This window comes from Copadichromis virginalis, linkage group LG17, assembly GCF_057382275.1.
Source record: "Copadichromis virginalis isolate Kocher_CV1m ecotype Utaka linkage group LG17, C_Virginalis_male_GT1.1, whole genome shotgun sequence".
Lineage (NCBI taxonomy): Eukaryota > Metazoa > Chordata > Actinopteri > Cichliformes > Cichlidae > Copadichromis > Copadichromis virginalis.
The window spans coordinates 38,942,539-38,959,804 of record NC_140634.1 but is presented as its reverse complement, the minus strand read 5'-3'; the positions used below and the strand labels follow the sequence as shown (position 1 = coordinate 38,959,804).

At 43.8% G+C, this 17,266-nt stretch overlaps 1 protein-coding gene across 3 annotated transcripts; it reads left to right on the top strand.

The window, feature by feature from the left end:
* The first annotated feature begins 4,332 nt into the window (after window positions 1-4,332).
* Window positions 4,333-16,236, top strand: ivns1abpa (influenza virus NS1A binding protein a). Of its 3 annotated transcripts, XM_085437201.1 has the most exons (15): window positions 4,333-4,523; window positions 9,055-9,344; window positions 9,547-9,681; window positions 9,959-10,128; window positions 10,222-10,297; window positions 10,399-10,572; window positions 11,167-11,292; window positions 12,719-12,829; window positions 13,350-13,491; window positions 13,604-13,828; window positions 14,014-14,135; window positions 14,360-14,486; window positions 14,581-14,712; window positions 14,794-14,967; window positions 15,062-16,236. In XM_085437201.1, the coding sequence occupies exons 3-15, from the start codon at window positions 9,571-9,573 to the stop codon at window positions 15,322-15,324; spliced, it is 1,953 nt and encodes a 650-aa protein (XP_085293327.1). In that variant the 5' UTR covers window positions 4,333-4,523; window positions 9,055-9,344; window positions 9,547-9,570; the 3' UTR covers window positions 15,325-16,236. The 3 variants fall into 3 exon arrangements, with proteins under 3 accessions (XP_085293327.1, XP_085293325.1, XP_085293326.1); XM_085437199.1 differs by having other exon boundaries at window positions 9,959-10,297; XM_085437200.1 differs by lacking the exon at window positions 4,333-4,523 and adding an exon at window positions 8,322-8,456 and having other exon boundaries at window positions 9,959-10,297.
* The last annotated feature ends 1,030 nt before the right edge of the window (window positions 16,237-17,266 follow it).

The window sequence follows — 17,266 nt, the reverse complement described above, 5'->3', positions numbered from 1 at the left end:
TGGCCATCGGGGAGGTTTTTATCAGCAGGACAAGTTATAAAACGGCCTCCTTCACATTTTCCTGATGCAAACCATCCTCAGCTGCAGCAAAGCAAAACCTACCTGCAACGTCGGCATCACAAACTGAGGGGTTTGTTCTTTCATTTGGAGAAAGCGCAACATATCCAGCAAGCATTGGAAAACCTGCACGGAAATAATGCACTGGATTTAATTTCATTACACTGAGTGTCTCCTTTGAGAGAACAACACTGCTTTAAAAAAAGAAAACCAAAATATCTGCGTTAACACAAGATTACAGGGCGGAGTTTTAGGAAGTGAATACAGGTGATTCTCAACACAGAAGGACACAGAATGCACACAACCAAATCTAACCTTTGACCCACTGAAAACCCAGGGGTTTTTTTGCCAGTATCTTCAGCCCGTCATCAAATGTACACTGTAGAGTTTTGCAGTTTATCTACCTTATCAGAGGACTGTGTGACTCCAGCTCACGTGGCACTGTTCTCCTTTTCCCGTGCCCAGAGGGTGAAGGGTTAGGATGTCGTTAGAAACAAAACTCTACATTTTGCACAGTTTAGTGACTCTGAAAGGCACACTCACGTTTGATGCTCCAACTACAATTTACCACAATGACAGGAGAACTGAAGCACATTAAATCCGGGGGAATGATATAGTCGGTATCCTAAGAAAAATAGAGAGCTCGCCATAATAAATGAGTCCGCATCATATTTTGCAAAATAAGACAGCTGCAAATGGTTGGTAAGACCACAGCAGGCACGAAGCGGTTTGCTTTCAAAAGAAGTTTTCATGTGGGGAAGTTTCCAAACACTGCAGAGCCTCTCTAAACTCCTGACAGGACTTCATCCTCCTGCTTGTATTCAACTTCATACACGCAAGGATCAGACACGTGTTACAGCCGGGCTCAGATACCTAAAATATTCATAGTGTCCTTGTCAGAACACATTTATGCAGCTCCAGTGAACAAATCTCTGTAGAAAGAACGGGCGCCAAGATGACTCAGTGAAGTAAGGGCTGCGTCCGTTGTGCTGGCATTGTAAAACAGGCAATAAATACTTAAAATTATTATTTTGGACTTGGTTCAATAATTTATGTCAAACGTCAGAGATAAAACCCATCTTCACGACAAAGTAAAATCTTTTTTTTATAAATGCCATATACACAAGACAAAGTAACACAAAATAAGAAATACTATTAGTAACAAGTACTGTGCAAAAGAGAAGCGCAGTGACATATGGAGATTAGCTGAGAGGAATTATACAGCACAGAGATGCAGCTTTATCTGCTTTACAGTGAACAATGACAGATAACCACATAAATACATTTGGATTACATAATGTCATCATTGTTTCACTTGTACGCTTGCTTGCTACAGTAAAGCAACCACAGAAGGACCTTTCATGAAAGTGGAATATATAGGATACCATCATTTTTTAAACGAACACATTTGCAGCTGGTGTAATTACTGTCATGTAAAAAGGCTTTTGCAGGACTCTTTGCTGTCCTGTGAAAAACTACGTGCAGCCCGTGATTCAATAACTGTAACTTGAAGTAATCATTTTCTATGTGGCCTTATCGGTCTGTCACATTATTGCGGAGGACTCTTGGCCCGCTTTACTTTACAACGTTCCTCTCTTATGTACAGCTCTCTAGGTCTCGCCGCAGCATTTCAATGAAGTTGAAATCTGCACTTTGACATCTTGGTTCCCCCCCTCCCACATCATTAGATTTGCTGCTGTGCTTGAGATCATTGTCCCGGTGCATGATCCAATTCAGGCCAAGCTTTAGCTGTCAGACAGATGGCTTCACATGAGACTCTAACATACTTTGGTAAACAGAGGAGTTCATGGTCAGTGACTGCAAGGTGCTCCAGTCCTGTGACTGCAAAGCAAACTCAGATCATCACTCCTCCATCTTCCCTTTTCAACCTCTTCTCTCTAAAAAAAACCCAAACACCTCATACTTGTTCAGGTTTATCTAATTTTGATGTCCTGAACTTGAACTTTTAACATGCTAACTGAGGCCTGCAGCCAAGAGATGTAGCTCTTAGCTGTTTTTGCTATTTCTGAACAGCTGTGCTAATATACACTTGAATGCTCCAGACCAGCAAGCTGCCAGAACGTCTGCTTTTATAGAGATGTCACTCGTGCTGAGGATCGGTTAATCAATGGTTTAATTAGCAGCATCCGGCTGCAACCTAAAACCTTTATTCTTAATTGGAAGCTGTAAGGGTGCCCTTAGTTTTTCACAGGACGCTCTGCAGTGCTCATAAGATGTTCTTTTATCTGTATTTCTTGTCTGCCCCTGAGGCTGCACTACTAACAACTGGGATTTTAAGCTTTCCATCTGGTTAACATTTCATGCTTTGTTTGGGTTGATGTTGTAGCTTTTATCATTTATAATTTAACGTTGATTTGATTCTGCTCATTCCAATAAAAGGCATTATAATAATAAAGTCCTGTGGACACTTAAAATATAAGTCACACTGCAAACTAACACTTCAGAAATGACTACAGCTTTTGTACACAACTAAGCTAAAACAGAATATTTGAAATACAAAGTTTTGGGCTGTTTTTCTTAATATCGGGGATGTTTTGGAAATGTATCCCTCTGGCTACTCAGTTCTCTTCTTTCAAGCCGACTGCTAAAAACACCTCCTTAAGAAACTAACTGATTGTTTGGATTGTGTGGCTGCTTTCCAGCTATAATCGTTGTGTGTGTGTCTGAAGCTCCAGGCACTGTGTTGCCTGCCAAGAGCTCTTCATTCCCTATTCCACACGGGCATGAAAGTGATTTTGCAAACAGAAAGCTTATAGTGAGCACATCATGTGTCTTAATGCATGCTCAATCATCCAGGCAAGGAAATCCCAAAAAGTTGATTGTGTTTGTCTGGATGTAGCGTTCTCAGTGGGAGAAACTGAAAACTGGCCATAGGTGTGAATGGTTGACTGTCTCTCTTTGTTAGGGTGGAGTTCAAACATTTATGCTACTTTAACTTTGATCGTCATGTTTAAATGTTCATACAAGTGTTTTAACAGTGACAGGGAGAAATGTATCACTGATGCATGAAGGTCAGGTTGTTCTGTTAGGTCCTTGGTGCTTTGCTTTTGGAATTGCTTGGTTTCCTTAGCTGTCTGTGGAGAAGCTTCCTCTGCAGTCCAGAGACACATCACTGCAAAAACATTCAGAGGTCAAATATTAAACAGGCTCCATCTTTGTCATTCACTCATTTATTTTCTTGAACATTAGCCAGCAATAACTTATCTCACCTTGTCAGGAATGTTAACCTACATGGATGGAAGTACCGCGTGTTGTGGTAATAATACCAGCACAAGAGCTGTTATGAATAGACTATGCTGTGTTGATACCTTATATGTGATGGCTAAACTCTGACTGCGGCTCTTATCGCTGCGGTTACCAACATATGCTCTTGTGCTGCAGACAAATAGACATGCTCACAGTGCAGATACTGACTGACTGACTGACACGTGGCTATGGAAGTGATTCCTATCCTCTAATCTAATTACTGACGCACTGAGTTTGTACTAAGCTCCATTCAGTCACAGCAGGTGAATGGGCTCTTCTACAATGACGTCCTTGCAGTAGCAGCCACGGTTTAGTTTGGATGTTCCTTTTTAATGGACATCACTTGTGGCAATTGTTAGAGCTTGCTGTCATGACTCATAGGATCAGTATATTAGTAATAGCAAGTAAATTTTGGCAGGTGCATTCAAAAGACAGAGAAGATAAAAGACTATCCTATTCAAACAGGACACTATAAGGCCAATTTAATCTCGTTTCACTGTAGATATTTTACTACTTTCTCTATTATGCTGATATGAATGGATGAAAGAGGTTTAGATAAACGTAGGAAAAACCACAGGCGAATTAATAAAATGAACACATTTCCATGATGATCATACGAGGAGTGGTATATACTGTAAGGTGATTCAATTTTGAGGAAATTTTATTAACAAAGGTCATCATCTCCATAGCAACCACACTCTGAAAAGTTGCTTAGAAATACCTTAAACGCAACAGTTAATTATAATCGAGGAATGAGCCTTTTTAAAAGAGTTTTTAGGACTAGTTATTAAAGAAATATTAAAATGTTTCATGAATAAATTAATAACGAATAAATAAAATAAAAATAAATAAAACCGTCTTTCTCAGTGTGTTTCTAATAATCCACCGCGCTTCGCTACAACCTGGATTTCATCATTTTCACAGTGGGCGTTAAGGACCGCCCACTCTCGGTGACGCGGGGGGCGGAGTGGCGGTTCTCGTGAGCGCGCGTTCTCATTTTAGCGCTGCTCGGCCATTCTGGCACAGAGACAGTAGAAGTTTGACTGTGTGTCGACGGTCCTTTACTGAGGAAGAAAAGACCTACCGTTAGCTCCACACGCCGTGCCTGTAGCCGCGTTGCGTCTTTTCTCCAGCTCGACTCCACCAAGTCTGAATTCGCATTAAATATGTCTCATATCATTTGTTATCAAACGCCTCAGGTAAGACTGTTCTCTCTCTTAAAAATAATTCAGAGATGAACTGATGTTGCTTGATGGCTTCGACGTGTAGTCAGCTGTTAACGCGTGGTGAAGCCGTTGTATGGGTTATTGGGCACTAGCACGGCCGTAAAACGACTCTTAGATGTGTATTTTGGAGCTTAAGATAAATGGCAATTTTCGCATTTATCGGGTTTGTGCGACAACCGCTGAAAATGCCGCGCAATGCTCCCTCGTAGCGGAGAGTCGCGGACAATTTACCCCGGCCGCAGCTTTCAGGTTGGCGTTACTGATGACTACAATAAGCTAACACTGACCGGTAACATAAGAGTATTGTTATTTTAGATGTAATTACTGAATAAAACACAGTGTCTGAATTTATTGTTGGTGTAGCTGCCCCGTGGTTACCGAGCTAGGAAGCGGTTGCTAGCTTAAAAAAAGGCTAACATGCGCTTCCCTCGGATCCATCTCTCCGTGACTTCCTAGCTCATTCCGTTCATTCCACCTGCATGCCCATGCCTAGGTCGCGTAAATGCAGAGGTATTTGTATAGTCTTCCTTTGTAGTCTTTGGAGAAAAAAAAAATCGATTTAACCTAATCTGGTACTTTAGGGCGGGTGGGGTGGGGGGGTCCCTTTCCCGACTCAGTTTCCGGTGGCGGGATTGTATTTAGTGGCTATATGACTTCTGGATCATCGCCAGACATCATGGCCCTGGTGGTGGTTTCCTCTCGCTAGAGTGAAGGAGAGAGGGGGTTATTGAATGGCACTGCATAATAGCGACGAGACAAACATACGTACTTTAAATCAAATTGCAAGATTTACCCTTCGAGAAATGGTAGGTAGTTAGGGTGGGACACGCTGTCCTTTACTGACCCTTCATGTAGTTTAGCCACATTCTGTGGGCTGTGACCAGTCTTGCCACAGTACTGATGCCCCGTTTTTGCCACTGGGGCTTATTGATTACCCTTGATCATTTGGTATTCATTGGCTGCATGCTGCCTAACGCCATGGTAGTATTTGACCTACTGTGCTGTTAATCGGTTTCTGAAGCTAACAGTCACGTGGAAAATTCCCTAGTAACACACTGATTTAATGAAAGGGCTAAAAATAAACATTTAACGGGTTCCTTAATGTATGTCCAGTATGTGCTAAATGGAGTGTGTGCGTATATATGCAGTCTGATCAGTTGTGCTCACAGGCATTAGTGCTTTTATTTGCAGACGTGCTATTTTAATGAGATGGCCAGTAGTTGACTTGGGGGAGGGGGTTGGTTTGCTCCTTACATGCATTTGACGGCCTCCTCACCTTGTAGCTTATTGGAATGGATTTCAACTACAGACATGTTCCAGCGTAGGAAGGACTGTGTTTTAATAAGCTACAGAGGCAGCTGGGTGTATAGTGCTTTTTGTTATTGTTGTTCACCCTTATTAGATTCCCTTTGCGACGTGTTACAGGCGGTAAATTTCCACACGGTGAAAACTGGGTGTAATATTAAGCAGTGCCTCTTTTCACCACAAGAGGGCTGCCTAACAAGCATTAATTGTTCAGCTTTCCTACCAGCATTCTTTGTGCCTGTTTAATCAGATGGAAAAACGGAGAGAGGATCCATTCAGAGCTGTCCTCTGTGACAAAGTTGGGAACAGTGTCACTCTTTCTCTTCCAGGCTATTGTTCTCCCTCCTTTGTTTAGTGGCTTTCAAGCCTGCCTGTACAACGGCATTTGAAGCTCATCAACCATGCGCCCCGACCCCCCCCCCCCCCCCCCCCCCTTCTTATTTTACTGCTTGCTCAGTGTCTGATGTGATACAAGTTTTGATCATGACTTGTGCTCACACAAGTGCCCCAAAGGACAGCCACAGGCAACAATTTCATACATATTCTGTTAAGCCTGAGACAATAAACATTTACTGGTTCCCAGAATAACTGTGTCAGTGGTTTAAAATTATCCAAATACACCAGGTCCTTGTGTCAGGAAAGCTGGGTTTAAGATGGAAACTCTGTTAAAGAACTATCTGGAAAGTTGAAGGTGTGGCTTTTGGCTGCCAGGGTTTCGCGTAAAGTGCTTGGTGGGAAAAAGGGAAGTGAAACGAGTCAATATGCCAGTGTGGTGGACCCAGGCCTGTGGAGGAGTTCACAGCATTTGTTCCTTCTCAGGGAGTCTTCTGCCAGATGTTGCGTAACGACTCAAAAATAGGTCAGCGTGCCCTCCGTCCACACGCAGACGGGCTGAATTATAGCTTTCTGTGCCAGTCTCGCTGTGTGTGCTGTTCATTGCTTTGTAAAAAGCCTATTTTCTAGAATGTGCCACCGAGCTTTGCTTTTTTCAGTGTGTGCTTTGGCACACATTATTGGCAGGTTCACATATTTGCCAATGAGCTCTTTCCCAAAAACAAAACAGTTGCGCAACATGGCACATCTTGATGCTTTCTGGCTTTAATTTTTATACTGCACGCAAGTAGCATCACTCCAGCACTTGCAAAAAAATAAAGCCAGTAGTGACTGACAAGTAGTGTAATGCTTTTTCAGGAAAATGCATTACTTTTTAATCTTTTTTTATTATTATTTTTTTAATCATGATCATTTTGTCCCTCAGACTTGAATTGTCCCAATTTATTCACGTCCCTTTGTGGGTTGCAGTGGAGGTAAAGAAACTGTTGGATACAGCCTGAAGCACAGTAATCCCTTCTTAGAATAGATCCTCCTTCCATTACTTTCTTATAAAACTGCTAACAGTATGGTTATGAGTTTAGTAGGTCACTGGATTTGAGTACTTTTACTTTGTTGATCTGGCTCAGTACATGTGTGTACTTGCTCTGCGAGTGTGATTGTAAATGATATCGGATAGAAGTTTAAGATTGATTTATGTATTCATACCGTTTTTATTGATCCTTTTCTAATGTTGCAGTAAAAACAAACATGCACTTTATTCAAAGTTAGCTGGAAAATAAATGTTTTTAAAAAGCAGAGTACAAATGAATAGTTTTCTCTCCTTTTTGTTCCTTTATTACAAATGTGTCATTCACACGTGACCTTGGCTTGGAAAGAATGTGTTTGTTTCCTCTGAACTATCTGACAGCGGATAACATGGTTGTTATTTCAGCAGCGGCTTACAAAGACCATGCTGTTTGTCTGCCTCATTGTCAGTCTGGTCTTTTGCTGTTTCTTTATCGGGTTAGCAGTGAAGTCAAACGTAGAACAGCTGTATTTACTTCTGTTAAAATCTTTTTGTTAAACTGGGATAATCGTGTGTTTCGGGGTCAGTTTAGGTATCCCTCTGCTTTACTTTTTGGTGAAGTCTAAATTTGTTTTTTAGTATTGGATCGAAATGTCTGAGGGGGAGGATCTTTACTAGGTCAGTGGGTTTTGGTCAGTGGTTGTTGATCAATGGTCATGAGAATTTGCATAATTATGATTACGGAACTGACCTCCCAGCCCATTGTTCCTTCAGTGGGCTGGTTTCAGTCATTATGCAAATGTACTGTTTATAAGATTGAAACCTGCAGTCAGCTGAGACTGAAGACGTCACTTGGATGAGTGACAAAATGTTTCTCCCACAAAACGCTACGTCCAGATGAACAGAATCAACTTTTGGAGATTTACTAGGTGTGATGTGATTTGTAGGTGGGGTTGTGCACTAGGGTTACATGTATATGATGCATTTGCTGTACAGTGTCCTTGGGTGTTCTGAGGGGCGCTATTTTTAAATTTAAAAAAAATTATTATTATTATCATATGAAGCTTCACATGTCACAAGTCGTTTCCTCCTGCATTTTTCTTATAGGTCAGTGCCTGATTATAAAGGTTCCTATAGGGAGGAGCTAGCCGAGTAGGCCTGTCATGTAACATAGAGCTGATGGAGCCTTGCCTCGGAGAGAAGGGGAGATGAAGCTGAAGACATGAGATGGATTAAATGGTCTTGCTTGGCCTTATCAGCAGGTGTGGAGATTTAGAGCCAAATGGAGTGTTGCAAGGGAGGAGTATATGGTGCTTGGCTACCAGTGCTGCAGGCTCCATGCTTTACAGCAGGGGTAGGCAACTCCAGGCCTCGAGTGCCGGTGTCCTTGCAGGTTTTAGATGTGTCCTTGATCCAACATGCTGATTTAAATGGCTAAATTACCTCCTCGACATGTCTTGAAGTTCTCCAGAGGCCTGGTAATGAACTAATCATGTGATTCAGGTGTGTTGACCCAGGGTGAGATCTAAAACCTGCAGGATACCGGCACTCGAGGCCTGGAGTTGGGGACCCCTGCTTTACAGGATATTGGGATAACAGTTTCTTAAACGTGATGGGATTGACTGGTCTGATTTATCTTTTATTGAATTTTGTAAGCAGTCTTGTGACTATTGAGGAAAACTGAGCTCTGCTGCGTGATTGTTTGTTTCCAAAGAGAAGGGACTGCAGCGCTCACTTTCTTACCACGTGGAACTGACTCATGCTCACATTGCCTGAATGCCAAGAACATGCAGCATCCATTTAAAAACCAAGCAAGAACGTAACTCCCTGTTTTCCTTCTCCTTTTTTTCCCCCATGCAGGTTATAATGTGCAACAAACACAGAATAAGTACTACTCTATAGCCAACGGGATACCAAGGACTCGATTGCAGTCGCTTCAAGCCTGATAGTTTGTCCTTGTGGCTGCTTCCCCTCTCCATTCTGCTCAGTGGTCAGCTGGCATTTCTTCTGACAACTTCCCATCCCTCTCCCTGGGTGAAGAAGACTTAGTTCTCACAGGGATCTTAGTCTGCTTTGCCTGGTGCCTACGTTTGTTTCCTGTTCTGCTCTCAGCAGTGGTGCTTCCCTGGATTTGAATTATTCTCTATTAGGTAAGACAACCACTAATGCAAGGATTATAATTGACAGTGCACGTTGCAGACGCCTAATCCTAATCCGGTGTAGTCGTCAATGAAATAAGCCAGCGTTTACGATCCTGCATACCTGAAAGCATGTCTCACACTGCAGAAGATATTCATTAGTGCTTGACTAAATGCATATATTTTTTGTTCTCTTTTCTTTTTTTTTCCTTAGATAATTTGTCAAAATTTTTCCAAGATGATTCAAAACGGTTATTTGATCTTTGAGGATGAAAGTTTCCTGGACTCTACCGTGGCCAAAATGAATGCCCTGAGGAAAAACGGGCAGTTCTGTGACGTTAGGCTGCAGGTATGCTTTATTGCAGAAACACTTGCATGGTCCATTGCACATTCTCAGAAAAGCCACCGAGTTATTCTGTGAACTTCTATGAGCTGAGGTGGAGCAGGGTGTGCTCTAGAGGACAAATGACCACTTACTCCACTGATTAACCTTTAAATACATGTTGTAAAAAAAAAAAAACTCAATTGCTTTTCATTTTAACTTTATTAGTTTTACCCACTGTGATCTTTTATGCATTTCCCCCCCGATCCTGATTGAGTGACCCTTCTTTCTCTTTATTGCCCAGGTGTGTGGTCACGAACTCATGGCCCACCGTGCAGTTCTGGCTTGCTGCAGTCCCTACCTGTTTGAGATCTTTAACAGTGACATTGAGTCTCATGGAGTCTCACATGTCACTTTTGAGGACTTGGACCCAGAGGCTGTGGAGATCTTGCTAAACTACGCCTATACTGCCCAGTCAGTAGCAACTCTGACCTTTGACCCTTACGCCCATCTCTTTATGATTCTTAACCTTTGGTTGATAACGACTATGCATTTTCTGTGTGATAGACTCAAGGCAGACAAGGAGCTGGTCAAGGAAGTTTACTCTGCAGCCAAAAGGTTCAAAATGGAGCGAGTCAAACAGGTATGTTTTTTCCTCATCGGCCCCATTCGTCACAATTTTCTCCCCCATCATCCTTAAAGGTTATTTCCTCAGTTAATCCCAGTGTGTTCCGCTCACTTCAGATTTGTGGCGACTACCTGCTGTCTAAATTGGATTCCCAGAATGCCATCTCCTTTCGAAACTTTGCCAGCTCTATGGGAGATGCTAGATTTTTGTCCCAGGTAGATGCCTTCATCCAAGACCATCTACTGGAAGTGTCTGAACAGGAGGACTTCCTTAAACTTCCCCGCCTTAAGGTACTGGCATAAAGGATCACACATGTAGTTAAATATTTAAGTATTTATTGACTGTTTAAGTGCATTTGAGCCATTCTGTAATGAAGAAGTGATACATTGTAAGCCTCCGTTAACAGTCTTATGTCTCTGTAGCTACAGTTAGTGTTTAGTGAAATAACTCAGGATTAAGCTTTACATTTATACCTTTCTGACTCTAACGCAAGATTAACGATACTTACAGTATGAACGTGCGCCCTTTAATCATTACACTCAAATCCTGTTGAGTGTGGGGGCCGTGAAGCACAGCAGGCTAACATGAGGCTTTTGTTCACACTGGACTGAATTAACCCCGTGGTTGAGTCAAAGTGAGCCTCTCCAGTTTTGTAAGGCTGGAATATAAACCTGCATGTGATTTCCTTTATTGTAGGATTGCATTATGCTGAGAGAAGAGCTGAAATTGGCATTTTAAACAAACTAATGGCAAAATGCTAATCATTCAGTAAGATGAGGTTCCCAGCTACCCAGTAAAGCTCGTGGTATTCATTTTCTGTTACGTGCTCACTTCATTTCTGCCGTGCACGCCTCCTGTTTCACCTCCTCACTCTGTGTTTACAGTTGGAGGTAATGCTAGAAGACAACCTCACCCTGCCCAGCAATGGCAAGCTCTACTCGAAGGTTCTCAACTGGGTGCAGCGTAGCCTGTGGGAGAACGGTGACCATCTGGAACGACTGATGGAGGAGGTCAGTATCCGGGTGTGCCGTCTCGGCTCATACTAATCTGCATTCTTGCCTTCCCCCTTCCCCTCCCTCTTAACTCCTCCTGTTTTTGACATTAAGAAGTCATTAGGAGGCTGAAGTAGAAATGGCATGCCATTTTCATGCTGTTCTATCAGCATTGTTCTTTTTTTGTTCCCTCTGATTTGTTGGAGTGTTTGCAGTAAGAAACTCTGTACCCCTGAACCCTACTACAAATTAGAGGTGAGCCCAAAAGAGCTGCTGTCTGCTCTTGTCTTTATATTTTTGGTTTGTTTGTTTTTTTCCAATATTCTCTTTTGGGTATGTGGTTGGATTACATGCAACCCCATCTGAGTATTACGGTGCTCCTCTCCTCCTATGAACACACACACACTCAAAGGTCTGACCCTTGATTCTGATTTTTCACTTTTTGCTATCTGAACAGGTGCACGTTTGTTGCTGCAGCACTAACAGGCACTCCTCCCCGTTGATTTATATCTCCTGTAGGTTTATTAGCAGCAGCAGGAGACCAGACTGAGGAGCCAGGACTGAGCCACCAGGGTAATGAGTCAGAGAAAAGGGAGGGAGGAGAGGAGCACAACTGCCCCTCAGCAGCTTCTCTTTGCAGCCAAACAACACTGTGTCCCCATCTGTCCATGGCATACATGCACATGAATCCCATTTCCACATTTATCAGAACACATGGTTCATCATCTCCCTCGCAAGCGATACATGCAATTGAATACCCCGTTACTGCACATAAATTCATGTTAAACTTTTCTAAAATACACACACATCAATCCTTTGCCTTTTATTTTATTTTTATATGCCCTAAAGATGGGCAGCTGAGTGACTCCAGCAGCTCCGACAGAATACATCTGACTGCTCGCGTCTCCTGGTGGATTTAATCTGTTATGTCCCAGCAAAGTTGTTTTACCTGCACTGTTGTTAGGCATCTGGATTTGCCTGCTCGTTGTGGCTGCTGTCACAGTAACAACTTCAACTAGAGGCTGAATTTTGAAGCAGCTGATGTGGGAAGTGTGCCACACGCAGCTCCTCTTCTTCATTCTTCACAGAAGATCTTTCCAGATGGAGCTTCGCATTTTATTATTTCTTTTTTTTACCAACTCCCTCTGTTCATAGATGGAAATTAAGGAGATGCTCTGTCACATTCGGCCGATATCTTCTTGCGCTTGAACGCCTAACACACTCTGTGCAGTGCTGGTGGTATGTGTGTCTTTAAAGGAAGCCTTTCTATTCAAACAGCAGAAGATCCAGGTCTCTGTCCCTCCCCCCTCTCCTCTTTACAGCACTGCCTCTCCTCCCCCCCCCCCCCCCTTTTTTTTTTTTCCCCCTCCCCCCTTATAAGGGGCTCTCAGTGTGTTGCCATGGAGACAGCCACATGGGTGTGTTGTTCCTGTTTGTCTTTCAGGTGCAAACGCTGTACTACTCACCTGACCATAAGCTGGTGGATGGAGGGCTGGTGATTGAGGGGCACAGTGAGGTGTTTGGTGGCGAGGAGGACCACCTTCAGTTTGTGCAGGTACTCAACAGCTTGTGCCTGGCTTCACCGCCTCTACCACACTTTGCTTGGCAGCGTGCGGCATACAGCTTGTGCCTGACCATGCATCAAAGAACTACATGGTCCCTTTCTGGCTAAAAGTCTATATGGCTCATTTGTACCATAATTTAGCCACAATGTAAGAGCTAATGTAACGTAGAACATGACCAATGATGCCGGCCTGGCAGTGCTGTTGAGCATATGTTAAAAGCTCTGTGTTTATTAAGCTAATCTCAGCCAGCTGAGCGTGGACAGTTGCTGTTTCAGGTTTTTATCAGCCTCCTTTAAATTGTGTGGTGGTCTGACACTGCTGTAGTAGCTGCTGTAGCTGGCTTCAGATATGGGGAGGTGAGATTTTGGTACTTGCTCCGGCAAGATCATGCTACGTCTACGTTAGAGCAGCTGGATCAAAGAGTAGGCTGGGATGGAATTGGTTGGCGTTGGCCACTGTTGGGGCCTGTGGTGCAAGCTTGGTTTCTGTAGCTGCAATATACTCTTGCAGAAGAAACCTGTACGGGAGAGCGACCAGCGACAGATGAGCTGCAGCTCTTCAGGAAGCCTGTCTCCCTCCAACCAAGCAGCAAACGCCCCAAAGCAGACCGCCAGGAGAGAGTGGAAATACATCGCCTCTGAGAAGACCGCAAGTAAGTCCATTAACTGTGCGATCAGAACTTGCCTTTGGGTGGAATAAACGCCACATGCTGTACATGAAAAGCAAACTTTTTGTTGCCTAACCATCTCTAATCTTACTCCTAGGCAACAACTACTTGTGTCTGGCTGTGCTGGACGGTGTGCTGTGTGTGATCTTCTTGCACGGTCGCAACAGCCCTCAGACATCTCCCTCTGCCACTCCCTGCTTGATGAAGAGCCTCAGCTTCGAGGCCCAGCCAGAAGAGCTCGAAGAGCAACCGCTCTCACCCATGCATTATGCTCGCTCCGGCCTGGGCACCGCAGCCTTGAATGGAAAATTCATTGCAGCAGGTTGGCAAATCATCCATTAGCCTTACTGCTTTCTCTGTCGGTGGGGTGTGTATTTGTAGGTTATAGTGCAGCACGGACAGACGTACACACGTTGTTCTCACTGGACATGTAGGTTTTGCACTGATTAATATTTTGAGTTTATATAAGGGAGTTATTGACTGTGGTGCCTCTTTGTGTTCCTGCAGGGGGCTACAACAGAGAGGAGTGTCTGAGGACTGTCGAGTGTTACGACCCCAAGGAGGACCGCTGGACTTTCATCGCACCCATGCGGACTCCGAGGGCTCGTTTCCAGATGGCCGTGCTCATGGTAGAGTTTCAGCATTTATCTTATCTCAGGTTCATTTGTTCTGGATTACAGAGACATTTTAATATCCGCCCGGGAGCGTAGCTGCACCTGTTCAAACAGGATTAGTTGTCCTGTTTAAGTATTTCTCTACTCCTCGTGTTCAAATATGTTTGTTACATTTCTGTTAGTTGGCACTTGATGTTGCAAAAATTGGAAGTGTGAAAGGGTCTAATGACCTCTTGCAGGGTCAGCTTTACGTGATTGGAGGTTCAAACGGACATTCTGATGAGCTGAGCTGTGGGGAGAAATACGATCCTCGCACTGATGAGTGGACTCAAGTACCAGAGCTGAGGACGAATCGCTGCAACGCAGGTCGGTCCACTGTGCATGCATGTAACTTTTTTTTTCCATGTCTAGAAAAAAAGTGTCTGAAGTCTTCAACTCGTCGCTTTCATCTCTCTTAAAGGCGTCTGCTCCTTGAACAACAAACTCTATGTTGTGGGAGGGTCGGATCCCTGCGGGCAGAAGGGTCTGAAGAACTGTGACGCTTTTGACCCTGTGGCCAAAACCTGGACCAACTGTGCCTCCCTCAACATCAGTGTGTATCCAGTGGATTTTGACTTTTTTGCAGCCTGAGGTGAGATGAAAAGCTGTATTCATTAAGCGAATATGATTTCAGGGAGGCACCAGGCAGCAGTGTGCGAGTTGGACGGCTTCATGTACGCGATCGGAGGGGCAGAGTCGTGGAATTGCCTGAACACCGTGGAGCGCTACAACCCCGAGAACAACACCTGGACTCTGATAGCTCCCATGAATGTGGCTCGCAGAGGGGCCGCCGTCGCCGTTCATGCAGGTGAGTCCACAGATACGAAAAGCTAGACCTGCCTTTCAGACTGATCCGTTCTCGGTCAGACTTCCCTGATGTTGGCATCTCTGGCTCTCGATAGGCAAACTGTTTGTTGTCGGCGGCTTCGACGGCACCCACGCTCTTCGCTGTGTGGAGATGTACGACCCCGCCCGCAACGATTGGAAGATGCTGGGCAGCATGACATCGTCTCGCAGCAATGCGGGCGTGGCCATGCTGGGCGACACAATCTACGCCGTGGGCGGCTTCGACGGAAACGAGTTCCTTAACACGGTGGAGGTATACAACCCCGAGATGGACGAGTGGTACGACTGCGCCAAAGCCCCGTCTCCCCTCTCTGACTGAAGAGGGAAGACCGGGAGGAGGGAGAGCAGGGGATTGGCGTTTCAGTGCTTCACCTATTTTTATTTTCCCCCCAAACTAACAGGCTTAGTGACGTAATCGTGTTTCGTGATGATCTGTGTGTATGAGCGGATACGTGTGGGGGTGGGGGGACGGGCGAGGGGTCTTCAGTGAAGATCGACTTATATGTAGGGGGGGTGGGGGGGTTGTTGCCCAAAGCAACATGACGCCTTTGCATATTGCATACAATGGTTTTTGTGCTGTATATATTTAGTTTCTTCCTCATTTCTGTCATATGCCAACACATTTAGTGCTTCTTTTTCCCCCCTTACATTTCAAAGGTTTGTCACCTTTGAGGTTTTCACAGAAACGTTCGACTTTTGGTTACTTAAAAGGTGGCTGTATGGAGTGGTTTTGTTTTCATTTAAGAATATTTCTGTTGGGGGAAATGTAAGTTTGCTCACACATTTAAAGGTCAGTAGTTTGAAGCCTTACTCAAAAGTGCGAGTAGATAAACACCTATCATGGCTTTTTGTGTCATTTTAAACCAGCTGGATTGCTTTTTGGATCTTAAATGATGGCCTTTTTTTATATTTTTTTATACACTGCTGATTTACCAGTTTAAAAATAAAAAAAATAGTAGTAGCAGAGAGCTTCAGTCATTGACTCTAACCAGTGCCAGATTTAGTTGCATTCACGTGCACACACACGCACAAACCATGCTTCTGCTAACTACATTTTTGTTTTTGTGACTTAAGAAATTGATGTATGTAGACATGCAGTTTACTAAATCTTTTCTTTTTTTTCCCGTCTTGGGTTTAAAGTGTCAGGCATTGGCAGATTCTTCTGGAAGGATTGTTAGAGCAAGAAAATGACCACATTTGTAACATTTCTTAATAAATCATTTAAACCAGATTCTTTTGGCGTGATGTGTCATGATTTGAGATGAATCATCAGTTTGCAAATTCTGACATTAATCAAGTAATTAACAAAGTATCGCTCGATAACAGACTGTATCGTTTTTAAGTCGTGACTCAGCAGGTGACCCTAACTTTTGCTGCCACCTCATCTTCCTCTAGTTCTGCTCCTGAGTAATTGCTGTGTCCTGTTCACTGCTAAGCTTTCACTGCCACCATTTTCCACAGTGACTACCACACTAAGCCAGTTTTTTTTTTTTTTTTTTTTTTTTTCCCCTCCCAAGTGTCTTTTAGTGGAGATTATGCTAAGCTGGCTAACAGACATCAGCAGGAAGGGATGACGACAGTCATTCTGGATAGTGGAAGTGTTGAAAGAGGACTGCCTGACCTCGTATCACTGCCTGCCTGCTGGAGCTGGTTTAATCCCTGCCCTGCACTCAATTCACAACTTGGTCACTGGTAACTTGTATGGTGGGGTAAATGGGCTAGTATAAGTATGTGTGGCTGTACACTTTTCTCTTGCATTGTAAAGTGGGATCATGACTAAAGAGCTGAGAGCATCGACATGTGTTGAAGCATTTTAAACTCTTACCTGATCATTTACAATTATAACTTTGATAGTTTTTCTTCCAGTCATTTTCTAATTACAACGTCACAGCGAGGTCCCTCGACAGCTACAAGTTTAAAAGAAAGGCTCTGTACATTTTTCTAAATGACTAAGCTGAGACAGGAAGTTGGGGTCCTCATTACCTGTCCTTTCACCATCTTCCACCTCTCCCTGCATGGTGTCTGATGCTTCAGCCTCTGCTTGTGTCACATTACCAGCAGGTGTATTCTAAGCCTGTCTGCTGGCATCACAGGCATATAATCCCCTTAGTCACCCTTCACACACACGCATGACCACGCTCGGGCTGACGATCACAGCAGCGCTCTGCACATGCGAACGCTACCTCGGGAAAGAAAACGTGACGCGTCTCTTTAGTGATTCAAAACCAAGCAACAGTAAAAAAAAAAAAGTTCTTTACTTG